The sequence below is a fragment of the Colias croceus genome, chromosome 3, assembly GCF_905220415.1.
Source record: "Colias croceus chromosome 3, ilColCroc2.1".
Lineage (NCBI taxonomy): Eukaryota > Metazoa > Arthropoda > Insecta > Lepidoptera > Pieridae > Colias > Colias croceus.
Window position 1 is genome coordinate 12,902,588 of NC_059539.1, and position 26,575 is coordinate 12,929,162.

At 38.9% G+C, this 26,575-nt stretch overlaps 3 protein-coding genes across 3 annotated transcripts; 1 reads left to right on the forward strand and 2 right to left on the reverse strand.

Annotated features, from left to right (window-relative positions):
• Positions 1-1,064: 1,064 nt before the first annotated feature.
• Positions 1,065-2,960, reverse strand: LOC123706306 (translationally-controlled tumor protein homolog). Its single transcript, XM_045655503.1, has 3 exons — positions 2,814-2,960; positions 2,348-2,606; positions 1,065-1,473 (listed from the first exon to the last, which is right to left on the reverse strand). Exons 1-3 carry the CDS (start codon positions 2,839-2,841, stop codon positions 1,242-1,244), a joined length of 519 nt encoding a protein of 172 aa, XP_045511459.1. The 5' UTR covers positions 2,842-2,960; the 3' UTR covers positions 1,065-1,241.
• A 667-nt stretch (positions 2,961-3,627) lies between these two features.
• On the forward strand, positions 3,628-13,300 carry LOC123706309 (zinc finger and BTB domain-containing protein 24-like). The gene is made up of 18 exons (XM_045655505.1): positions 3,628-3,766; positions 4,078-4,176; positions 4,282-4,384; positions 4,531-4,787; positions 4,923-5,115; positions 5,443-5,594; positions 5,826-6,000; positions 6,412-6,542; positions 7,140-7,280; positions 9,108-9,263; positions 9,617-9,761; positions 10,083-10,254; positions 10,431-10,536; positions 10,769-11,023; positions 11,231-11,470; positions 11,754-11,894; positions 12,206-12,268; positions 12,503-13,300. The coding sequence occupies exons 1-18, from the start codon at positions 3,629-3,631 to the stop codon at positions 12,620-12,622; spliced, it is 2,787 nt and encodes a 928-aa protein (XP_045511461.1). The 5' UTR covers position 3,628; the 3' UTR covers positions 12,623-13,300.
• Positions 13,301-15,302: 2,002 nt separating this feature from the next.
• On the reverse strand, positions 15,303-26,436 carry LOC123705940 (tyrosine-protein phosphatase non-receptor type 23). Its single transcript, XM_045655058.1, has 21 exons — positions 26,244-26,436; positions 25,962-26,164; positions 25,520-25,842; positions 25,138-25,311; positions 24,735-25,021; positions 24,401-24,591; positions 23,516-23,660; positions 22,761-22,992; positions 22,403-22,602; positions 21,882-22,014; positions 21,312-21,536; positions 20,924-21,049; positions 20,709-20,792; positions 18,874-20,628; positions 18,270-18,733; positions 18,036-18,170; positions 17,822-17,950; positions 17,111-17,289; positions 16,581-16,780; positions 16,211-16,330; positions 15,303-15,883 (listed from the first exon to the last, which is right to left on the reverse strand). Exons 1-21 carry the CDS (start codon positions 26,328-26,330, stop codon positions 15,657-15,659), a joined length of 5,619 nt encoding a protein of 1,872 aa, XP_045511014.1. The 5' UTR covers positions 26,331-26,436; the 3' UTR covers positions 15,303-15,656.
• Between the last annotated feature and the right edge of the window lie 139 nt (positions 26,437-26,575).

A 26,575-nucleotide genomic window follows, 5' to 3' on the forward strand; every position in this document is an offset into this window, starting at 1 on the left:
TTTCCGGGATAAAACCTATCCTATGTGTTAATCCAAGTTACCCTCTATATGTGTGCTAAATTTCGTTGTAATCGGTTCAGTACAGCTAGTATTTGCGTGAAAGAGTAACAAACATACACATACATACATAATACATATCCATCCTCACAAACTTTCGCATTTATAATATATAGTAGGATAGGATATGATAGAAAGTAGGATAAGTAGAATAGTAGGATATTTATAAAATACTAGCGGTCCGCCCCGGCTTTGCCCGTGGTACATATTTCGCAATAAAAGGCAGCCTATGTTCTTTCTCAGGGTCTAAAGATTATATGTGCCAAATTTCATCAAAATCGGTCTAGTAGTTTATGAGCCTATTCATTACAATCAAACAAACAAAGTTTTCCTCTTTATTATAGTGTAGATATACTTGAATATTTTTGTAGAGGCGCCATCTACCTTTTTATCTTTGAACTAGTACGAGACATAAGTGTAATGTCTCTCGCTGTCTTGAGCTTGGCGAACTGCAGATAAATCTCATGCACATACATGCAGTATGCACACGCATGAGTCATAATAACCAAGTTAGATGTCCTTGTCGTAAAGCCAATAAATGAATAGATTAGAACTTGGTTTACACACTGCAGTTATGACTTAAGATGGGGATTCATATTGCCGAATGCAGAATACCTACTGAATTATGTCATACGACATTCGATGTAGGTGTGCTTATGCGTCAGAATCATTATTTATTTATTTTGGTCATATATACTCGATGTTTTACATCTAGACAATAACGAATCAATATGCCTTATTCTGCAATGTGTTTACACAAGACAATAAAATGTTTTACATCGCTTGTGCTAAGCTTTCGGATTTACAGTACATAATATACATATAAGATTTGTATCAAAATGGTATTTACCAGGCCATTGATTTATGAAAGTAATTTATAAGTGAAAGTATATTAACTGTTTCTTGGTACAGAAAAAGTACTATCTGACCTAATTTGTAACTTTTACTTTTACCATTCAAGAAATAATGATATTGTTATCTTAAGAATGAAAATAAGAAGCCACATCCTTGTTCATTGAATTACATTTATTACAATAATATGCAACATTTATTCTTTACAAAAGTTCAGCCTTGTGATGGGGAGTAGCCGAAGCTCAATTTAGCTGTGCGGACATGATTGTAAATAAATAAAAAGATATAGGCGTTGGAGTTGGAATATGCTGAGTATCACTTATAACAAAAAATTAGAACTTCTCCTCCTCCAGACCGTGCTTGAAGAACATCATGATAGGTGTGGCCACTCCGTCGATATCTCTGTATTCACACATGGCAACCATGCCGTCGCAGTCCATCGACTCTCCTGTGAAGAACTGGAGTTCCTTAAACCTGCCGAGGATGTCTTTCATTACTTTGTTCATGTTGGTTTTGAATATGTCTACTTGGTCTGGGGATTTTTCTTCTAATTTTGATACTAATCTGAAAATAGAAACAGAACATTATAAGTTTATTTACCCAAAAAAATTTTGATTAATTTATTACATCTGTATTATACATATTGTGGAATTTGTTAGCTCCATTTCATTAACAATCATCACAAGAATGAATGTTATTTCATTTAAAGCTCTTTACTCTTGCATCTCATGCTCCAGAGGATAATATTAAGAATTATCCCCTAGTATTAGAGGATGCTGTAGGCAATTTATCATAAATCCAGAAATAAAATAATCTTTTTTGGATTTCGCATATTATTAAATAAACCAAGCAAAATTAAATTCATGAACCCTTAAAAGATGAAAATTGATAATTTTGATGTCTGATATTGTTAAATTTACAGCATATAAAAAAACTAGTTTTAAATAATATGCATCATTGGCCAAATCATGCACAAGAGATCTGATTAAGAATCACTATAAATATAATTCAATAACATTGTATGGTCACATAATAACATGAGATGTGGTTCTTTATTTAGCTCCATTTACCAACAGCATAAAATAGGTTTTCAATAATTCAGATTTACCAAGAGAATGAGACTGCAAGTATCTTCAACTTTCGTAACTATGTACTTACTGGTAGTGATAATACCTAATTACAGATAAACTTGACATTGACACAATATATTTTGATAAGGTGAATTGATTATTTAAAAGAGAGCTTTTACAATGTAAATATAATCGCTATTGCGATAAAAATGTTATATGGGCCCTTAGAACCATAACATAATATTATAACAATTTAATATCGAAAGTCTAAACTACATAGGTACCTAATAAAAGCACTGTATGGAACTGCAATCCTTTTAACTTTTTAAATTCGGCATAGCACTGATGACAATTCACAAAGCACTCACTTTTTCATGTAATCTTTAAGGTATAATGTGTAAGATTTCTTGTCACCGAAGGCATATGTCTCCACCAGCCTGTGGTTAAGGACAACGTCTACTCCACTTTCGCTAGCTGAGTCGGTTCCTTCGTCCGCTTCTTCGGCAGAGGGGTTGAAGCCCTCAATTTTGAGCTCACCCTGTGTTCTGGTAACCAATTTGCCGGTGACTTCATAAATCACTTCGTCGACTAATTTGATTTTGTAAGTGTCCGAGAACATCTCGTCACCTGAAAAACACATAATAAATAATTTAAGCACACTGGACCCATCCTAATGGACTTCATAGCCTCCGTGATCGTCTATGTGGCACCAATTAAAGGCAGAAAAAATGATGATACATCATTTGTGAACAAATGTCAAAATCACGAATTTTAATTTGGAAAGTTAAAATATTCACAGAAACCAACACTTATTTAATCACAGAATCAAATTACCGGTGATAATATCCTTATAGATCTTCATTTTGATGGATTAAGGGCGATTAAAAAATAATTAAAACCGAAACTACGGCTACTAGCCCCGGGAACTAAACCGGAAAGGGCTGACAAAAATACGAAAAGAGCTAAAGCCATTAGCCAATGTTGCCAGCCCTAACTTTTCATTTAAAATTCTGTCATCTGTCAAATTTCATTTCTAGTCGGTTCTTGAAGAATAAACAAAGAGTTCCGAGCTTAGATCTTGTTGTACTAGATCTGTGATAAGAGGTTCCGAGCACGCTTATTTTCTCACTAATGCAATATTGTAGTTATCCAACTTTGTGCTTAATTCACACTTCAGTATGAAAATGTTCAGATTTTTATATGCATTTCCGAAAGTAAACAAAGCGTTAAGAAACGTTTGTTCTCCATGTGACGTTATTTAATAATCATATTATTCTTTAATTTTAGTCCTGTTTTTGTTTTAGATTTTGATAACTTTATTTTCCTATAATTTAAACGATATGCGCGGACTTTAAGATAAACTCTTCCTTCTACGATATGCGCGACTGGCTATAAGATAAACTTTGGGTAAGTTTGTTCTTTCTCCGTGTAAATCGTAATTCTAGTAAAATTATTTGTGTGCTTTAGGAAATTATAATAAAATAGTTACTTCTACAACAGACTTCATTTTAACTAGTTATTTTAATAATGCCATGATCTGGCAATAAAACATTATGTGACAATAAATGACATTAGTTGACATTTGACAAAAACATAACCTTAGTAAAAAGGAAGTAGAGGGAGCCATTATAGAATTGAGTGTCTTCATAATGATGGAAGTGTTCCTATATAATTCTACAGTTTGTAGATTATGTGGTGAAGAAAATGATAATGGAACTTTACTATACACACATGAAGAAAATAATCAAAACTTAAGTGAAATCGTTAATACCTATTTACCAATTAAGGTAAAGACTTTTTTCATTAATTCGTAATTGTTTTGACTTTAAAATGTACAAAGATGGCTGACAATCTGAACATTATCATGTCTTATTTTTTTTAGTACATCATATAAATAGCAATCAGTGAACAATCTAAAAATAGCAATGAAATAAAATTAATACAAAAAAATATTTCAATGAGTGTTAAGTGCACATACAAAGCTTTATAAAATTCATTCTTAATAACGGGAGTCAATAGTTTCTTTCCCTATTTCGCGCGGCACTATTTGACATTTCCATTTTCTCCAGTCTTTTTGTAAATTGGACATTATTTTTAGGTATCCGATGATGGACAACTTCCTCGTACTATCTGTCCAGGTTGTACAATCCAGCTAGAAGCGACTGTAGAATTTTTCAATCTTATCATTAATGGACAGGTAGGTATATACCTACTACAAGCTACTATAATATATCTTTCATTTCATACGATATGATTTTAAAAATATTACAAAAAAAATCACGTATTAATCTACCTTTTACAGAAAATAATCCGTGACCTTCACCAAAGAGAAAATGAATATAAGAAAAATGTTTTGAACACTGTAACTGAATCAGATGTTATTGCTGAAAAAATTGTATACGAAAGTGAGTAGTAGTATTTCTGTAATAGCCACTCCAGCAACGATCCAATAATGTATTGACAAAATGTTTTCTATTCAATTTATATGATTAGTTTAATCATTTATTTACACTCTTGTAACTATTTTGGCATTAAATTTCACCTTTTTCAGTAAATACTAGTGATGGAGTGTACCATGTTGAACATCCCATTAGTTTGCAAGTGGCAGGTTTGGAGAAACCAAAAAGAAAACGAGGTAGACCCTCAAAGAAACCTAAAACTCCTGAAGAGCTGGCTCTCGAGGCAGCCGCAGCTGCTGCGGCTAAGGAACAAGAGGCAAAAAACAGGGCAGAAAACAAAGTAAATGAAGATGAAACTACTGGCAAGAGGAGGAGAAAAACTCCAACCAGATTTAGAGAGGCTGTCCAAGTAATAACTCATTCAATAATATATCACATAGTTAATAGCAGAGATACATTAACACGCTTACAAATGAGATAAATAGTGTGTATTGATTAATAATTTTTTATACATTTTTATCATAACATTCATTATAATTTTCAGGGTAAGGAATTGGAAAAGATATTTATGGAAGAAGGAGTAATTGATAAAGAGGATCATGATTCAGTAGTGAAGAAAGAGTTTGCGATGAAGAACAAAGGTGTAGCTAAAGAGGCAGAGATCATCGGCCATGTCGCTACTTCTGGAGAACCTGTTGTCATTGTGAAGGGAAAAGGGAGAGGCAGACCTAAAGGAGGTTTGTCACTATATTTTTCAAGACTTTTTACATTTAGAAAAATTATATGCAACATAATGTTATTGATAGCTGTTGATATCTTTTTTAATGCTTAGAATTATTTAAATGATTTAGAAAATTCTTGTATCCATATCTATAAAACTGTTTATTTTTATGTCATGGAAAGAATACGACAATACATTTTTTTTTTTTTTTTTTTCAATTTTGTAATAGTCATTCAAAGTTATTCTCATTAATTTATTTCATTTGCACTGCAAAGCAAGTAATTGTAATTTTAATCAATAAACTTGAAAATAATTATAAGAATTAATATTCTGCCTTCATCAGCGAAGCACCAGCCGAACAAATCACAGTGTCCGATCTGCGGGCTGGAGTTCTGGTCGGAGGGCCGCTACATGTCGCACCTGGCGGCGCACCACCCGCACCGGCCGCTGCACAAGCACAGGCCGCTCAAACCGCACCTGCCGCACTTACAGCAGGTACTGACAATAACATTAGAGTAACTGGCTGACTCGGTAAACATTGCTTTGTTATGTCGCCGTTATTATTTAGGAGATAAAAATATATTGAACTTAATGAATATAGAAAAATAAATCACAAAAATCAAATATCAACATCGATATTATATGTATTAGATAAATGTATTAGTATAAAATGTCTCTTAAATTATTTAGAAGGCATCTCATGATATAATTATTGTATTTTTATAGAACAATGGTGAAAATTGCACCACAATTGAAGTGGAGGTAGAAACTGAACAAGCTGAGACACCAAAGACGTTTGAAGAACAGCAAATACCTGCCAATAATGTAGATTTTAAAATACAGAATAATACAACAGAAACTAGTGACACGAATGTTAACAGCGATGGTAAAATCGTTGGTGGTAAGTAATTTTATAACTATCAATATATTTTTGTAGAGATTAACATTCAATTTCATGATGTACTGTATAATATTTTAATAAAATCGTTCAAATTACGATCAATAAACAAAAAAATCTCCTATTTTCAAAAATAAAATACCATTTTTCAACCAACTTCAAAAAAGGATTTCCTCTATTCAACCTTTTTTTTGTAGTTGTGTTTGTACCTCAGGACATTCGGTTGAACCTATTTTTTTGTATTCGCAAGTTTTTGGCACCTTTGTGGCCGCATTTTAATTTAAGGTAGTCGATTTTTTTGTCTTAAAATGATGACAATCAATCCACAAAAATACCTCAGATATGGACAGAGCGAAGTACTTACAAAAAGCAAAAAAAAATCCAGAGTAAATAATAAAAAAACGTAATGTTTAGATACAGTGCCCAGCGATCCGTTGGACGTGGACAGTGAGGAAACCGTGGAGGCGAGCGGCAAGAAGAAGCTCAAGTGTAAATACTGTGACAAACTGTTCAGCACGCGACAGAGCAAGTCGCTGCATATTAAGGTTGGTGTCTGAGTGTTGTAAGTTGTTTGTGTTCCTCTAATGATTTAACTAAGAATATAATCGATTTAGTATTGTGGCGTCATTGATGTTAATTTCAATAAATTGAAATTAAACTAAGCAATAATGTTTAATTATGATGTGACAGGCAGGCAAAATAAATCGTTTCTGTAATGCAAAAAGGTTTAATAATTATATTCTTTTTTTAAGCTATTGCATAGCTTCTATCGCGGGCCTTGAGCGCGGGGACCGAATCCAGAAATTCCGTAACGAAAAAACCTCACGCTCCTCACTCCGACGGGCGGAGGTGTGGCTTGAAGGCATAGCATGCAATAGCTTTACCGCGGCAGTCCCCGAGTGTCACACGTCTTTTTTATAATATTTGACACAACGGATAATGATGTTTCTATTAATTGTAGTAGGATCGCATAATGCTACGGCCACACTACCAAGCATTTGAATTGGCTAGTGTGTGAATATTTGACCTATGCCATAAATGTAAATTTCTCAGTTAGATTCTATTACAAATTTTTGTATGGGTCATGTGTTGTTATTTGATTCGTTAATGAACCCGTGTGTTAATTTATGTAATGATTGCAGGCGGTACACTTCGGCGAGCGTCCGTACGTGTGCAAGGAGTGCGGCGCCACGTTCCCGTACCCGCGCTCGCTGGCGCTGCACGCGCTCGCGCACCGGCGCAGGCGCGGCCGGCGCGGGTACGCGTGCGATCTGTGTGGCAAGGTATGCGTCCGTACGTGTGCAAGGAGTGCGGCGCCACGTTCCCGTACCCGCGCTCGCTGGCGCTGCACGCGCTCGCGCACCGGCGCAGGCGCGGCCGGCGCGGGTACGCGTGCGATCTGTGTGGCAAGGTATGCGTCCGTACGTGTGCAAGGAGTGCGGCGCCACGTTCCCGTACCCGCGCTCGCTGGCGCTGCACGCGCTCGCGCACCGGCGCAGGCGCGGCCGGCGCGGGTACGCGTGCGATCTGTGTGGCAAGGTATGCGTCCGTACGTGTGCAAGGAGTGCGGCGCCACGTTCCCGTACCCGCGCTCGCTGGCGCTGCACGCGCTCGCGCACCGGCGCAGGCGCGGCCGGCGCGGGTACGCGTGCGATCTGTGTGGCAAGGTATGCGTCCGTACGTGTGCAAGGAGTGCGGCGCCACGTTCCCGTACCCGCGCTCGCTGGCGCTGCACGCGCTCGCGCACCGGCGCAGGCGCGGCCGGCGCGGGTACGCGTGCGATCTGTGTGGCAAGGTATGCGTCCGTACGTGTGCAAGGAGTGCGGCGCCACGTTCCCGTACCCGCGCTCGCTGGCGCTGCACGCGCTCGCGCACCGGCGCAGGCGCGGCCGGCGCGGGTACGCGTGCGATCTGTGTGGCAAGGTATGCGTCCGTACGTGTGCAAGGAGTGCGGCGCCACGTTCCCGTACCCGCGCTCGCTGGCGCTGCACGCGCTCGCGCACCGGCGCAGGCGCGGCCGGCGCGGGTACGCGTGCGATCTGTGTGGCAAGGTATGCGTCCGTATTAGCTAGTTCAATAAAGAAACGAATCTTCAATGGCGGCGCTTATCATTCCCTCTCGCTCACACACGGCCGTACGGTATGCAAAAAAAAAGGGAAAAATAAAATCACTAAAATGTACTTGATTTTCCCTATAATAGTTTTTATCATTAATTTACAATGACAATACTGCATTTGCGAAAGTAAATAATGTTTTATTGGAATTTTACAAAATATGTTCTTTGGGAAAAGTTGTTCAGTTTTATGGGCTTATTACAAGTATTATGGGGATTTTATTACATTCTGTATACGTAAATATGATAATTCATATAAATACACAAATACAATAACAAAAAAGTTTGTCAACAAACAATTTAAAATAATTATCAATTTACGTTATTTTTATTTTCTTTTTTGCTGATCCTACCATCTGTCAAAGTCAGCTTTGGCCGCCATTGAAGATTCGTTTCTTTATTGAACTAGCTAATACGTGTGCAAGGTATGCGTCCGTACGTGTGCAAGGTATGCGTCCGTACGTGTGCAACATAAACAGAATACAAACAGTTATGAAATTGCCAAAACATACGCATCGACAAAACCTCGACGGAACATCCTGACAAAAGCATTTTATTTGCTTACTGGCTACAAAAAATAGAGCATGTGTGCCGAGCACACGTGTCAGAAGTGATACTTCTTTGGCAACATTCGAAGATACCAAAATCGTCGCTTTACTCCGTAACGTGACGGTATTCGGAATGAAAGAAAAAAATAATTTGAATTGGATCATTTACGAGCCTCCTGAGATGATTTCTTTTTATGCTGGTGATTTACTTTATGTTAAGTAATCTCCACTGCTTATGAATTTAAGAGAGATGAAGAAGGAAAAACATAGTAACAAGTAGAGCCTAACTCCCCGCCTCATCGTGAGTTCTTTTTCAGAACAAATTCCATAGCGTGATGCTTTTCCCGTTGTACCTTGCCGAATTCGTGCTAAAAACTCTCACAATCGAAATCTCATCTCTGCATTTATTGTCATGTTGGCTTTTATCTTATTCTCCTATTGTTGTGCAGATCCTGAACCACCCGTCATCGGTGGTGTACCACAAGCAGTCCGTGCACGCGATGCAGCGGTTCGTGTGCGGCTCGTGCGGGAAGCACTTCCGGCACCGCCAGCTGCTGCGCCGGCACCAGCTCGTGCACACCAAGGACCGGCCGTTCCGGTGCAAGGTGATACATACACACAAAATAAATATTTAAGGACAATTTTCACACACGGTACGATCTGATCCCATACAAATAATTTATGGTTGACTAATTTATTAATTTTTATTGGTGCAAGGCTGACATATCCATCCATGGCCATTATTCATCTGTTAATCGATATTATTTCTATTTTTTTTTGGTTCTAATCAAGGCTGAAATACAATTAAAAATGCCTAATATTTTGATATAGACCAAAAGTATACTTCAATAATTAAAACACACACAATATTTTCAATAATTTAATATGCATTCGTTTTCAACATCGAAATTCGAAAACATTTAATTATAATGGTTAATTGTTTGCATTTATTTTGCAGCTATGTGATTCGACATTTAAGACGAAGGCCAATCTGTGCAATCACCAGTTACTGCACTCCGGTGTTAAGAAGTACTCCTGCGACATTTGCAGGCACAAGTTCTCGCACAAGACCAGTCTCACGCTCCACATGCGATGGCATACTGGTATGATTTTCATAAAATAACAAAGGAAAGTGTAAAGAAAAGCATCGGTCGTAGAACGGATCCTTGAGTAACTTCACTTGGTGTAAATGCACACTAGTTTTATTAATTATCATATAAATCTTAATAGTTGTCAACATTACTATTGTTCTTTTGATATTTAAAAATAATTTTATCGCATGCATTCATTTTAAAATTTATTTGTTACTTTCTTACGGGGCATAATTTGTATAAGACATTAAGTCGAAAGCTTTATCAATGATTTGTTCATCTTTTGCGCCCTACACTTAATATTTTTTTTTTTTTTGAATGTGTGTGCGTCAGGTGTGAAGCCGTTCTCGTGCAAGTCGTGCGGCAAGAGCTTCACGCAGAAGGGCAACCTGTCGGAGCACGAGCGCATCCACACGGGCGAGAAGCCGTTCCTGTGCGCGCTCTGCCCGCGCCGCTTCACCACCTCCTCGCAGCACCGCCTGCACGCGCGCCGACACCATAGCAAGTGGGTTTAGCGTGCTTTTTACTGCTTTAAACTACGTTTAAAATTATTTGTACAATTTTTTGATAACGATATAAGCCCACTGAACTTACAAAATTAATCATCAACTATTAAAATTGTACTTTTAAGTAGTTAAAGATTGGTATTTCGAAATAATCAAACATTATTTTTGTGTGCAGGTTGAACCGCAACATGTCGGCGACGCCAGAAACGTGTGACGAGTCAACGCTTAGCGGGGAACACATACAGCTCGTCATCGACAACGATCACGGCCATACTGATAAGGTAAGCGCTATTAAAATAGAGAATTTCGAGTATAAATGTATTTTTTTTTTTGTTATTAAAGTAAAAAATAAATTTCTTCATACACTTATCGTTTTTCAATTCAATTTATAAAGAATGAACCACTCTACTTTTCTTCCAAATATCACTACTTATTAAACTCAAAGTGCGCGAAATAAGCCATATAGTGACTAGTTCCACACAAGCACGAATTTCCCATTTAAATAATTTCCAGGGCCCAAAACAGATGAGCCTGCTTGTAAGTGACCGCGTACAGTCCCCGGCAATAGAAGTGACTCTCACCCCCGAGCAGCTGCGGCACCTGTGCGGCTCCCCGCAACCCCTGCAGCCCCTGCAACCCCTGCAGCCCCTACAGCTGCAGCCCGCCGGGGAAGCGGACGAGGACGGGGATGGGGATGAAGTCATATATGTCGCGTATGATGTCGACAGCGCTGATTCGCCCGCCTTCCGGATTATTGATGCGCACCAGGTATGCATGTGACGTTTATTTGTATAGATTTAAATTTTAATAGTGTTTTGGACGTTGTACAATTAGGAGCAGAATAAAATAAATGTCAAAATATTGAATAAAAAGATTAAGCAGCTTCATTTAATCGCCTTTGTGCTAAATTCTAGAATATTTTTATATTTTTACGGATATTTATTTACTTACATGGCTTGCTATCTTGTTTTGCAGGCGGTGAGCATAGACGAAGACAACGTGGTGAGCACGTGCCAGCTGTTCCCGGCCCGCTCGCCGCTGCACGTGCAGCACACGCCGCACGAGCAGCAGGAGCAGCACACGCCGCTCATGCAACAGGAGCCGCACGTGCTCAACATGCAGCAGGTGCCGCAAGTGCAGCACGTGCCGCAGGAGCAGCACCTGCAGCTCGCGTCGCCGCCGCATGTGCAATTGCACGATATCGTGCAACACCATGTGCGTATACATGTTTATTACAACCTTTTTAATAGATTTACTCATCTGGATCGGAAAGTTTTATGTAAAGGATGTGATTATAAATTTAATGTAGTTATGAAATATGTTCATGATATGATAGTATGTGTTGGTTATTTAAAATAACGACAATTTTTGATCATCTACCCATTCATAATGACAATATGAATTTATTTATATACATAGTCAGTTTATCGCTGATAACACTGACCCTGTCAGTCAAAACTATTCAGATTAATAATGTAACTGTATTGTCTGTACTCAGGTGGAGGTGATCCAAGAGCCACAGCAGCACATCACCATAGATGATGATGATGAGGCAGTGGCCGGTCGGGCACCCATCCAGTTCCGCATGCAAGACGGCACCCTGCTTGCTGTCACCTCACTCGATGGAGAAACGTTACAGGTAACTGCACTACTATGTGTTCTTTTGGTTACTTGAAACTATTGGGATGTCGCGTGTACAGCAAACGAAGTAAAATAAATGTATATTGTCAAATGTTATTGAACCGAGAAATACAGTTTTTTAATCTTGTTCCCTTTACACATTAAAATTATAAACAAAAAATTAACTAATCTGGAACGATCAATAAAACACATCCGATTTTTTATGTTTTAATAATATTGATAAATTGTACGTTAGAAATGATTCTCTTACACTAAAATGTATGCTTTAGCTCGTGCACAAAACTCACACTATTTTTGCTTTTCTTACAGATAGTTACACAAGACGGACAGACAATACCGGTGGAAGTGAATACGTTCGACGGAGACGTTGTGGTAAGTACACATAATTATTACATTTATTTTAAAGTTCCTTAAAAATAATTTTATTTGGATGGACTCAAAAAAATAATTGTAAGAACTGATTACAATTACCTCTTCATACATGATATACTGTGGAATCTTCTTAATTTTTGCCGAAAAGGAAAATATCTTGAATACTTTAAATGGATGTCCTTAGTAAATAAATACAATCAATTTAATTATACATCTATAATGTTATATTCACAGGAAACAGTAACATCAAGCGACTCGATGGACTCCCTCACACTAGTGGAAGAGACCGCCGAGCCAACAGATGACTTCCGCACTGACAACGCGCACATCGCACATTACTTTACCATCGTTTAATATTATTTTATATAAATTCTTCAATAATTTTACATAATAATTGTTATTCTTGTAATCTCATTTTAATTTCCCAATCCGTTGTTTTATTCTAAATCTATGTTTAATTTCATAAGATCACTTGTTGTGTCCCATAATTCTTATTTCAACCGAATGATTGTTACAATTAATTTTAGTAAATTATGCATAATTGTTTCGATTTGACTATCGATGTATTTTAAGATACGGCAATTGAGAGATCTCTGTACGTTTAAGGTTTTATTTATAATAAGCAAATGATGCTCTATCGCCGGTATGTACCGTGTTTGAATGGAAATTATTAATAATTTGATTCTTAATTTATTGATTGTAACTATGTAGCTAATTATTTCAGACAAATGTTTTAGTTATTTTAATCGTTGATTTTAAATTATAATAATCGGTTCACATAATTTTTCAAGGGTAGTATTTAGATTGTGTTGAGTCTAGCTTAATCTCTACTGTACAAATACCCTGACTTTGCTCATGTGTGAACCGGCCTTAACGTTGATTTATGTTTTAATTAAAGTAATTATTGTGATAATAGAAATACGATAATATTGTAAGATGTGATTACCAACAAGTTATTATTTAGTTTAACAATACTCGACTGCTAATAAATGATTATTTATAATTGAGATAATTAATAAATTATTTAATTTACATTTTGTTTTATTTCACCACCTTATAAAATTTATGAGCTGTTGCACGCGGCATCGCCCGCATTCTATCGAAATTCATAAAATTTTTTCGTGATCTATTAGTGTAAACGGACACTCGTTATCAGTGTTAGAATAAAATGTACCGTAAAAGACACACAAATATTATTACACTTTCAAATTGACGCATGCATCAAGTGCATTTGATTTGACAAATTATTTTTAATTAGTTAAACCACCCTATCACACACTAAGGAAACCATATTTCGCAATTCGTCTGTCTCATCATCATCATCATCATCACTGTCAGCCTACGCTCGTCCACTGCTGGACATAGGCCTCAGTCATGGCACGCCACTGAGTCCGGTCGTTTGCTCGTTGTCGCCAGTTTCGTCTGTCTCACCAGGCGATAAATCTCATAAACCATGACAAGAAAATAAAGCATCGTTTAGCTGCACGATCGTAAATTGGATGGGTGGTAAATTCATCGAGTCCGTCTCGTACTTCACCTATTTCTTATTCATTTTCCAATAAAGTGCCAATACTGTGTAGTGTGTACCAATGCAACAACACATGTTTTAAAAATTGCAAACATAACAAATGTTTTTCTGACTATCCACATTAATTATTATAATTTGAAAAAACGTAACGAAATGAGACAACACCATTCTGATTCTATTAACTTTATTACCTATTGGTTTTATTATAGATAGCAGTAAAAATTATTAAAGAAGACCTGCCTATATGTTTTCAATGACACGGAAAACACAGAACTTAGGTTTATTATTTGGCCAGAATTTAGGATGCGAGGCACACAAAATAAATTGTATTAGGTATTCCTGATAAGTTTTGTCATTTCATCGATTAGACAATTCTAATATTAAAATAACCGCTTTTTGCATGGATGTGTGAGGTACAAATATCAAAATAATAATTTTTACAATTTATGTCTGTTTACATCTTGTTCCGACTAATTTCTGGAACGGCCGGACCGATTTTGACGGGAATTTCACTGACAGATAGCTGATGTTATAAGGAGTAACTTAGGATATTTTTATTTTGATATTCATACAGGAGCATTTAGGATTAAAAAGAAAAACTCAATAAGCAGCTAGTATTTAATAAAAATGAACAGTTTTGGATGCTCATGTTTTATTAGTCAGTCATGTCTTTATGCTTGCTCTGATTTTTTTACAAGTAAAACCTAGTGGCTGTCTGGTTTTAAATACTTTTTTTATACTGTGAGAACTGAGATGAGTTAGGTACCATTCACGCCTACATGTATGTGTCACGTGTGTCGTGTGTGATGTGTGTGACGAATGAGTTAATTGAATAAAAAAAATATATCCATAATTATTACGGTTTAAGACATTTATTTCTCAAAAAGATTACATTTGAATCACTTACAGAGAAATAATAATAAAAATTATAAAGATGTTTGCTCGCTTATCGTTGTAGGTACGTAGTAAGTAGTTTGTTAACACAAATAGAATCACACAATTGAATACAACAAGAAATAACAAAAAAATGAGCGGTAATTTTTATAAACATAATTTCAGACTACCCCAAATTTATTATTGTTATAGGTACCAGGCAATTTTTTGCACAGTTAATCATCGTCAGATATACATACAGTCGAAAATCAGAAAATTTTTGTTTCGCCAAACGGTATAGCATTTGGATTTTTGGAAAATATTTGATAAAATGTGCCCTTGGAAATGTGGAAATTATTATATTTTCCATACTTGTAGTAGGGGGCAAAGTGCTTGAAAAAACTTATTTATTCGACACGTTTCACAAATACGACAGTACCAGCTGCAGCATTCAGACCGTCATTTTTATTTTTGTCATCGCAATATATTATTGGCATATATATCATTGTAATTATTACACATATATATTTTACCCTGTACGGAATAGATAGTTTCAAACTTCTCAATATTTAGACTTCCTACGAACGTCCACGGTATGTGAATGAATCAAAGGGAGAATAAATAAAACAACAATTGAATTAAATATGTATTTATTAAAGTACAATAATACCATTCGCAGTCTGAGGCCACACAAAATTTGCTTATCGGCCATAACGTAAGGAGTTACATAACCATCGATAGATGCTAACGCTATCTTACCTTATAAGTTACCAATTATAATATTTTCCCATTTCATTGAAGGAATGTCTATCATCAATCATCATCATTATTGGATAAAAGAATGATTAAATTAAAAATAGCGAATTTCCTAAAATATCTACTCATATATTTTAACTTAAAACATAAATAGATTTATAATTTGATGTGGATTATATTTGATTCGATTATTTATTTATTCACTTAATGTTTTGATCATATCTAGGGTTGTTATTTCTTCTTGAGGCTCCAGAGGGGGTCGAGGAAGTTGAGGGGGTCTTTCATGTCGCCGCTCTTGAGACCAGGAGCTTGTCGCATTTCTTCAAACGACTCGCGGCTGAACTTGCCCCGTGCTCCCCCCTGTCCCGTGGGGGGAGCGGGCCCTGGGGTGGGGGCGGGGGGTAGTACTGCCGCACCGCTCGGGACGGATACCGCTTCGCCATTGAACATCGTTGTACCTGATGTATGAGTAGAATAGCGTCATGCATTTGATAATGTCAATAATAAATACTTATGTAATTCGAAACATAACATTGAAAAAAGGACTATAAAATTTACGTAATGCGATTGAAAAATTATTTCCGTAAAGAAATAATATCTTTTAACGGATGTTTAAATATGAAAAAAGTGTAAATTAGGTCAAGTCTTATTAATTGTTTATAACAATGACATACATTGCAACAAAAAAAAATATTACAAATTGGGGCAATAGAAGTGATAGAAAGCTTTAAACAATTAAAAGATAATAAATCAGAGAGCTTTCAACATGTAATAGTAATAGTTACCGGAGCAGAGCACGCCCTGCGCGTAATAGAGCAGCGCGCGTGCGAGGTCGGGCTGCGTGCGAGCTGTCACCGCACCGCGCCGCCCAGCCACCAGCCAGCCCGCACCATGCTCCAACACCTCTGCGACACACACAATAAATATGTCGTACAACTACAAATACTGTTAGATTATAATCTATCTCGCGAGATTGTAAACTGTAGAAAAGTAACTGTACTGTTTACAATTTTAAGAATTTTTTGATCTATCTATGGAAGTGAAACTGTTATAATATCATAATCCGTGGGATATAGCAGTTTCGTTGTCATCGTTGTCAGTTGTTGTCCGTCAAATTATATCAATTAATGGAAAGATCTTCCTGATTTGCCTCACCACATAGTTGTATGTGTCCCGCGCGCAGCTGACACATAGCAGCCAGTAGCAGTGCCACTAGTGCACTACGACCTGCGCCTGCGCTGCACTGCACACACACTGTGCGGCCCGCGGCTGTAAGGCCACTGGCGCCCACCAAACCCGCGCCGCTTTGTCGCCACACTGCGTCGCACAGGAGAACTAGCGGCGAGCACACCACTCTGTAGAAACGTTTAAAACAATCATAATAAAGAATCACCATAATGATCATAGTCTAATGGCTTCACAAGAATGTTGAATGTAATATTTTAAGTAATCGTAATTTATTTCTGAAGTGAACCTTCTTCAGGCGGATTAGGGTAAAATTTTACGGATGAAAAGCAATAATAAGTATATTACCAATAGAAATCGATTGAGAGACTAATAACGTAGCCATACCATATAAGCAAAGAAGTTTCACTTCTGACATGTATATTTTGTACGCACGCTCTTTTTTGTTATGGCAGAGCAAGTAATTAATAAAACAAATGTAACAATGATAATTGACTCACTTGTCCGGGAACACGTTGATCTGATAGTGTATAGCAGAACGCGTAGTGCCCCCGCAGGCGAGGTGCAGCGTGCGCTCGGTCCAGTGGCCGCACGTGCGCGCGGCTCCCAGCGACACGCGCGTGCTTCCCACCACTAGTGTCTGCCCCACCGCCGTCGGCCAATATGCCGCACCCTGCATCTGAACGCGTACCGGAATTCAATTAGACTTCTTTTACAAGCACTTTTGAAACGTCATTACATATTTTAACATTCACCGAATGTTTATCAATTTAATATCTAACTCCAAAGGTTGATAAGCAAAAGTCATTAAATAATATAGAGAAAGACACAAACTCATCTAATACGAATGTCCGTCCGTCCGACATAATACATCTGTTGCCACAGGTCACTAGTATAGATCCAGCTCGAAGGACCAATATAAACATTGGTCCTTCGAACCGGATCTGAAGCGTTCTCAGTTGCTACGTATAAAAAGGTAAGACAGGAATGCTGTTAGGGATGACGTATTTGATTAAATTTATCTATATAACTAGCATTTCGCCCGCAGCCTCGCCCGTGTTGCTTATAACTTATCAAATTATAAAACCTTTCTTACAAACCCCGTTATAGTGAAAACAGTATGATAACTCGTGCACTAGTTTCCGAATTTATCGCGAACAAACAGATGATGCAATGTGGCAATCAATTTTTTATAAAAGAAGATCACTTACATCAATTTCAGTTTGTAAACAAACAATGCAGCTGACATCGTTCTCGAACATGGCTTTCCAGAAGATTTCCATTTCGGACTCGTCAGGGCATTTCGAGATTACTAGGGGCATGCACCATGACGTCAATTGCTGCAAATAAAAAAAAACTCAAAATAAGTAAGCACATTACGCAAATGTATTTTCCACTTCAAAAATTATATAGTGTAAATGTTACCTTATAATAAGAGGCGTTTATATAGGCATCAGGATCAGACTTAAGGGTGAGTCTAGTGTCGTCATAGGGCATTACGTCATCCATACGAGATCGCTTCATAGCTATCCTCATCGATCGGTTTTTTTCCTCTTGGGCCTGAAATGTGCAGTTGTTGATAGTTTGTGCATTACTATTTTCAGATAAAACATTAAAACTTTGAATTTTATATCATTTTCAAATAAAAGTTAAACTTACTTGTAATTCCTGTAAACTTTTCCATTTGGCCTCTAAAACATTAATACCACTAGATGAAGTATTTGTTAGGGAATCAGTCAATTTTTGTAAGTTTTTCACCTCCTGTGTGAATTGATTTATTAAGCTGGGGTCAGAAAAAATATCTCTCTTCGGAGGTCGTTCTATAACCTCTTCTTTAGGTTGCGGTTTCACTACTTCTCTGCGGATAACCGTAGATTTTACAACAGCCTTTTCAGACACCGGCGGCACCTTTATTTCTGGCGTCAGTGGCGTTTGTTCAACAGAGAAGTCGATATCTGACAGCAGATCGAAAGCGGTCGGTTCTTTCGTCTCTTCTACTTTAGGTGCTGGTTCCGGAGGGTCTCGGACCGTTTGCGTAGGTTCAACTTGTGAGGGTGGACTTGTCGGTTCAATGATTTGCGAATGAGATGTCGTTTCGTTAGAATTCTCTTTGGACATGGACACTGGAAGAGGAAGAAATAAAATGCAGTCATTTTTCTTATTCATTTATTATATGTTTAGGGCACAAACATAAAATATATAGATATATACAAGTACATAGTATTGGTTAGTCGAGTGGATCAATCAAGTAAATGGCCCTTACCTTCGCTGCCCGAGTAAGTGACGCTAGTGTCGTGCGCGACGCCCGACTGCATGTAGGTGGACTGGTTGGGGTTGGCGCCGTAGTTGGTGCTGCCCGCAGACACGCAGCCCCCGTCCGACTGGTCGGTGACCGTCTGGTAGCCGTACGGGGAGTTGTAGTAAGTTTGCTGCTGGCTTGGGTCAGCGTTCTGTTGGGGAAGCGGCGCCTGTTGCGGGGCTTCCGACGGGGACTGAACCGTTCCGTAAGCCCCGGCGCTCGTGTACACGCCGGCTGCGTTCCAATTTTGCTGATTCTGATTCATCGCCTGCGGGTCGACGGTCTGTTGTTGTTGTTGTTGCTGGTCTAAGTTATTGAAGGTATTTTGTGATCCGTAACTGTAATCGTAGTTTCCCGTGCACGCGTTGTAAGTGTAGCCCGGGTGATTCTGATAAGTTTGTCCGTAGCTCGGGTTGTTTTGTTCGTTGAAGACAGTCGGTTGCGATATCGCAGGTTGGACCGTCTGTTCGGGCTGCATGTAGTTTACGGGAACGTTCGTGTAGCTTTGGTAGCTCGAGATCGGCATCGCGGATAAAGCTTCTCCTTTAGCGTGCGACTTTATCGGCTTATCGAAGGCGTCGATTTGAGCGAGGGCCGGATTAATATAATTTGCAGAGTCGGTCGGCATGTAAGCCTGGCCAGTGCTGAAAGCGGTGGTGCTGGCGTTAGTCGTGGACGTGCCGGAATTGTCGGCGTTGGTGTACACGTAACCTTGGGACACGTTATCATAACCGGCGGTGAAGGCGTACTGCTGGTTCACGCTGTAGGGATTCGAAACATTCGGGATCGAGATGGACGTATTTACATTTTGGTAGGGCATCGAAGTGGGCGCGTTCATATTTGAGTTTGGGACATTAGAAGATGCGTACGTGTTAGTGTTGGAGGTGTTGGTGAAGCTGTTCCCAGAATTGAAATCAGACGTCGGCGAGTAGACGTTGGAAGCGTTCGGGACATTTTGATACGGTTGATAAGCGTTCTGAGCGGGGGCAGACACAGACGGCTGTCCGCTCGGATTTTGCTGAGCTTGAGAATAGTTTGGATACGGATTTGGCACCTCTTGTGCGGAAGTAGGTTGGTTGGGCACACTTTGGCCGTATTGGTTGCCTTCAGGTGTGTAGGGATAGTTCACGCTGTAATCCGTAGACAGCTGTGTAGTGCTGTTAGTGTTATTGTTCTGCACGGCGCTGCTGTAGGTGGCCACGTTGGAGGAGGTGGGCGGGTAGTGCACGCTGAAGTACGTTTGCGAATATTCGCCACTGAAGTTGCTCATCGCTTCCGATTTTGGCGCAGAGACGTGCATTTGAGAAAAATTGGCACTCAAGTCTTGATTAGGGTGATACGACGACATATCGGTGGCCGAGCTGACCTGACTCATGTACGGGGTGTATGTGGCTGCGTAAGGATTTTCGGGCACATTCGATTGGCCCGGGTTATACATCGCTGCATTCTGTGAATCTGTCATGGGATTGGCACTTTGAGGTGCGGCTTGGTACGGGCTTCCATAGCTTTGTTGTTCCGGCATCGACGTCGGAAACTGTGGCTGTGAATACGCAGCGTAATTGTAATTCTGCGCCTCCTCGGGTTTGTTAAATCCTTTAGGAGCGCTGTACCCGTATTTAGCAGCAGAATAAGGGTCATTTTCGCTCGGCATGTAGGAGGGCGGATAGCGCATATAAGGTGTAACACCATCAGGTAGATTTGGCTGTGCGACATCGGTAGCTGAAAAATTAAACAACAGGTATTTTATATTGTTAATAATTGCTAATAACTGAGTTAATTTATAGGTTCATGTAGTTTACCTTCAGAGCCGACGGGGTTGGGTCGGATGGACGTGGGATAAATCGGGTCCGGGTAAGACGATTCTGGTTGAATTTCCACGGGGGCTGAAAAGGAATTTTGTTTTTTATTTCATTCCTTATAACGAAATTGTGAAGTTGAAATTTGACATTTTTTGTGAAATTAAAATAATTATTGTATAGGTTATATTTTAAAATACGTGATGTGTTAATTATACTTTGCGGTGGCATATTTCTGGCCAGTGTTCTGTTCTTCATGTATGGCAGGTAGTCCTTCAGCTTGGGAGCAGCGCCGGGCGTCGCACCGACTGGCACGGGGCCGACTTTGCTCGTTAAAACGGGATCTAAAAGAACAATTATATCCGTTTTTTATCATTCTCAAATAAGAATTGGACCTTTTTTATCGATGGTCCAAAAGTTCAATTCACATTTAAAAATAGCTGGGAAGTAAATGAATTTATCGTTTTATTTTTGAAGTGAAACTTCTTTAGGTGCGTTGAGAGTAAAATTTCAAGGTCATGTCATGGCAATACGATCACGTCATGGAGCAAGGCGACTATTTTGGTGTATCTTGCCAAAGAAGTTTCACTTGTTGCACGTGTGCACCTGCGTGAAGCGCGGCAGGTGCGGCATGTGCGGCGGGTGCGGCGGGTGCGGCAGGTGCGGCGGGCGCGGGGTCGGCCAGGTGCCGCTCGTCGCGCTGCACGTGGCGCGTGGCCCGCAGGCGCGCCCGCAGCCCGTTCAGGTTGTGCTGCAGCTTGCGGTAGAACTCCAGCCCCTTGCGGCACTTGCCCACCAGCTCGCCCCAGCTGTCGTACGACGTGATCAGCGCTGCGAGACACACAACAATTTCATTTTTAGAGGACAAAAACCAACAAAAAACATAACAATAAATAAATATTTCATGACAATTTTTCACATATCTCATACTAAGCTTTCGCTTGTGTTATAGAAACCAGATGGCTGATAAACATACATAGATAATTAACACCCAGACACAGAGCAAATATCTGTATTCATCAAATATTTGCCCCGGGTGGAAATCGAACCCACGATCTCTGGCGTGGAAGACAGGACCACTACCAACCAAGCCAACCTGTCAGTCAATATATAACCAATAACCATGAATCATTGTGTGTGTGTGTGTGTGTGTGTGTGTGTGTGTGCGTGTCTCACCGTTAACCATGGCGTCTCGCTTGCGCAGCACGTCGGCGAGCAGGCGCCGCGAGTCCCCGTACGCGGCGTACAGCGACGTCAGCCGGTTGATTATGTTCTCCTGCGCCGACAGGTTCTGCTCTATTATCTTCACCTGCACAACAATAAAATTTTAAAATTATTACTTATAATATGTACATGTGTTTTTAAATTGAATTTTTTTATATGAAAGCATGTATGACTGTTGTGTTCTTATACAAATAAAATAAAAATAAATGTATTGTCCATTAATAATATATTACACCAATAAACGTGTTTGAGAGCTTGTCATTACGTATGAGTGCGTGTAAGTGCGTACATGTGTAAGGGTGAATGCGTGTGTTTGTCAATGCGTGTAAGACACACTGAACGTATTGATTATTAACAAACACACACATTGCGTGCGTGCGTATCACTTTTAGTGAATGTGTGAAATTACATGACAATGTGTAAGTGCGTGCGAATGCGTGTGAATGAATTTAAGTGCGTGTGTGGTCCCTGACCTTGGGCGTGTGCTGCTCGAGCTGCTGGCGGAACAGCTCGTCGTGCGGCAGCGCGGGGTCGGCCAGCAGCTTGGCGGTGACGTCATCAGCGGCCAGCTCGTCGCGCAGCTCGGCCAGCAGAGCGGCCCGCTGCTGCTGCATCTCGCGCGCCTTGCCCACCACGCGCCGCATCTCCGCCATCGTGCTGCGGTCCAGCCCCTCTACACACCAAACATTGGTTACTACGAGTATTTTATTTAAATAGCATTTTATTGAAGTATCACTAGAAATTAAAATATTATGGATAATTGAAACGAACAACGTGACAGAACTAATACATAAAAGCTAATATATTTTACAGCGAGGCTGCGTTACGCACCGATGCCGTCGAGGCTGGGCACGGCTTGCTGCAGGCGGTCGAGCGGCTGGGCCAGCAGGCGCAGGTTGGCCACGTGCAGCGCGACCGCCTTGTGCAGCACGAGGTTGCTGTCGGCCGTGCGGGCGTGTGCCTCCCCGTACTTGTGCAGCTCGCGCGCCAGCTCCGTCTGCACCAGCGACGGCCCGCGCCCGCCCACGCGCCGCTCGTGCTCGCGCTCCAGCACACGCTCCTCCTGCCGCCGCACACAATTACATTCCATAGAAGAATAGAATAAAGAATAAAAGAATAAAATAAATTTTATTAGGCACACCAAATTACCACCGCCAACACAAAAAAAAATAATATCAAGAAACACTCTTAGCACACATTTATACATATTATACAGGGGTTGAATGGATTTTATCTAAGGCCTTTGCCACACTTGACGGAAATTCCGTTGTGCATCTTCCGCGACGGAAAGGTCGGTTGTTCCGGTAGTATAGCCTACAGTATTAGTAATTTGTCAAGTGTGGCGAGACCTAAGGGTATATCAAAATTAGAAACGGCAAAATAGAAAATAGAAATGAACAAATGTGTGATGGTTCAAAGTGACATTAAAATTAAATTAATTTTTTAGAAAGAGAAAAAAATTATATCTATGCAGGAGGCCTGAAATAATATTTTGAATTTATCAAGGAGAATCACCATTTTTCAATGATCCGATTCATAAAAAAAAAATCTTGATCCAATGCGATTCAACTTTCCCAAACTTATACCTGTATATCAGCCTTAATTTCTGCGAGAGTGTGCTCCACGTCGCTGATGACTTCAGCGAGGCTGTTCATGGAGTCCACCAGGGTGGTGATCATCTCGGTCTTGGCATTCATTGCTGCACACCGGTCTACAATCTCTTGTGGTATTCTAAAAAAGGAAACATCAATTAGAGAATAAATGTTTCAATTGAATTAAACCAAGACAAGACTAACTTCATTTTCTATATACAGATAACTCTAATCACTTAAAGGCATGAAAAATAGATTTTGGCCGATTCTCAGATCTATCCAGTAGACACAAAAAATTTCATAAAAATCGGTCCAGCCATTTCGGAGGAGCATAGTAACATTGTGATACAAGAATTTTATATATTATATAGAGATTTTTTTATGAATATTTTCATGTATGTATTTTCTTAATTGAACAATTGGTTCAGCATAGTTGTTTACAATGTATAGATTTTGTTTATAATGTAGCTATCTACCACTAAAACAAATTTAAATTTAAATCAAATTTGTCTATCATTTTATATATATATTGTAGTTTAGTATTTATTTATTTTGAAAAATACACATTCATAGTATTTTGGTCTGTTTTGTAAACAAAACCAAGTCAATAACTGATAACTGATGACACATATCTACTGATAAGAGTGAATCATAATGAGATAAGGACTTTCTAACATAAAGAAAAAAAGCAAGACAATGTGTCATCAATCACTAGAATAAATATTATTCAATTAAAATTTACAAATAAACAGTTATTTACCTCACAAATATTAAGTAAATGCCCTATTCAGACACAAATTTATATTCAGTAAAAAATTGCAATTGCAATACAATTTTTCAGAGTATTAGCTTATTCAAAAAGTTAGCAATAAAACTTACTTCTGTTCTGTGTCCAGAACGTCCAGTTGGTCCAGTTGCAAGGAAGACATGAACTCTGTGAGCTCCACATTTTTGGCCTCCACTTGGCTGACCACATGCCGCAGCAGCTTTGCTTTCTCCTCTGAATACAGAGACGATGCTTCATGAGCACCCATGGGCACCAGCCGCGAGAATATATCCTGTCCTGACACCTAGAAAGATAATAAAAAAAATGTAACATGATTCCAAAATCATTATTATGATAACAATGTGACAAAACAAAACTTTTTTTACATTTAAAGTTAGAACATAAACAAAAAAAGCTCCAACAGCATGCTGCTGTCAAATAACTAACCTCTGGGTCATTAAAATTTATGGCCACAGCCTTAACCAAGCACACAGGCTTGAGCTCTGTCAACATGTCCTTCTCGGGCACTTCCTCATGATATATGAACTCATTCTCATTCTTCGCTGCCTTTCTCTTCCCCTCCACTATGTCATTGGTGAACGTCAGAGCCTCCTGTGTGGCCTGCACCGGTTCAATGTACTTTGCTAGCTTCCGAGCTTCGTTCAATTTGTCAACAGCTTGTTGGTAATATGCAACTCTCTCTCCCATTTTCTGCTGTTCTTCAGCATTGATTCCTTGAAGTAGAGTTAAAATTATAACTTATTTATATTTAAAACAGAGTAATATAAAAGCTTTTTTATTATTAATTAATATTAATAGTAACAGAAAAATATGTTAAATGAATACAAACCCTGATACAAGGCCACTATACATCCAATGTATGAAGCCTTAAAAGACAGATTGCGGTACCAGATGTTATACAGCTTAGTGCCTATAATCTCGTGGATATTATCTGTGCCTGTAGACGGACCTAGGATCGCCAGTGAGTTTTTGTAAAAATGTAACACTTGTGTTGCTACAGCACCTGGAATTTAATTCATATGATTTATTTATCTAAATAATTAATATTTAAATGTATGCTTTATAAAAATAAAGATAAAGATGTGAATGATATTTTATATGTTAAGTGTTATTAAATGTGTACAACTGACAAGTTTACAAGTTGTAGGTGTGTGTTGGTGTAGTTGATAGTTTTTACTTTTTTGTGTGATAAAATTATTTCAAAATCATACCAATTACACTAGATTTTCTTGTATCTTGTCTGCTTTTATCCAATATACATTCTTGTGCTTGGGCAAAACAAATTTCTTGCAACAATTTCAGGATTTCCGATGAAACATCAGCTCCTGAAGGTTGAGGATACTGTTCTCTCAGATATTGAAAAGCCCAAGCTGCATTTTGAAAGTGCTGGCAAGCTGCCTTTAAGCTGTCTGCAGTGGCGCGAGCCTCGGCTGCTGCCAGTTGTGTGTGCAGGGCTCCAATGTTGTACAGTATACAGGCCATCTCAAATCTTATGTCTGATAATGAACAATTCATGTTTGCATACAAATCTTTCCTGCAAATTGAGTGGATACAATACTAATTTGATAAGCTTAACCAAACCAATAAAAATGAAAAAAATCAATATTATGCTATAATGTAATTAGCATTTCTTAATAATGTAATTACTCTTACCAAGCGAAAGAACATGCGGCTGGTTGACCTTTAGCCATTGGAAATCGACTTTGCATGGCTCGAAGTTGACAAAAGTATTTGTTAAGAGCTTTAAGACCCGCTGCGTCAATAGTAGGCCGCACTGCTGCAGAGCGCAGCCCTTCCAATTGATGAATTTCATTTCCATAACTATCAGGATCTTCTCGATAGGCCTCCGCTATATACTGTATTATAATCAAGTTTAAAACACAAATAAAGTGGAAGGAACTTACACTTTATAGTTGTTTTATTCTTGCAACATACCTGTTTAAGTTTAGGGCCAAAATGCGTATTCTCTGGGCTGATCTTTATTTCAAAGCTAAGAAATGACAATTTTGGTACAGCCTCCATGTTTACTAATTGTTTTTCAATTAAATATTTTATAAATATTTCATCATTGTTGGGTTTTCATTAATTTATCAATTTATGACTGTCATTTTATTGTTTGTTGAGAAGTGTCAAATATGTGTAACAACCATAGACATCGAGAATGGACCACAGAGCATAATATATAATCGTGAACGCTCAGGGTGAACGGGGTGAACGTTTCTTACCGAGGTTGCTTATATCTTATCTGTTTATGCCGTGCGCTTTCA

Coding starts and splice junctions, on each gene's coding strand:
- LOC123706306 (XM_045655503.1), bottom strand. CDS start 2,841: ATGAAGATCTATAAGGATATTATCACCG. Junction 2,607..2,813: donor CTATAAGGATATTATCACCG/GTAATTTGATTC, acceptor TGTGTTTTTCAG/GTGACGAGATGTTCTCGGAC. Junction 1,474..2,347: donor CTTAAAGATTACATGAAAAA/GTGAGTGCTTTG, acceptor TTCTATTTTCAG/ATTAGTATCAAAATTAGAAG.
- LOC123706309 (XM_045655505.1), top strand. CDS start 3,629: ATGATGGAAGTGTTCCTATATAATTCTACAGTTTGTAGATTATGTGGT. Junction 3,767..4,077: donor ATACCTATTTACCAATTAAG/GTAAAGACTTTT, acceptor CATTATTTTTAG/GTATCCGATGATGGACAACT. Junction 5,595..5,825: donor ACCTGCCGCACTTACAGCAG/GTACTGACAATA, acceptor GTATTTTTATAG/AACAATGGTGAAAATTGCAC.
- LOC123705940 (XM_045655058.1), bottom strand. CDS start 26,330: ATGGAGGCTGTACCAAAATTGTCATTTCTTAGCTTTGAAATAAAGATC. Junction 26,165..26,243: donor TTGGCCCTAAACTTAAACAG/GTATGTTGCAAG, acceptor ATTATAATACAG/TATATAGCGGAGGCCTATCG. Junction 21,537..21,881: donor GCGAGACGCCATGGTTAACG/GTGAGACACGCA, acceptor TGTGTCTCGCAG/CGCTGATCACGTCGTACGAC.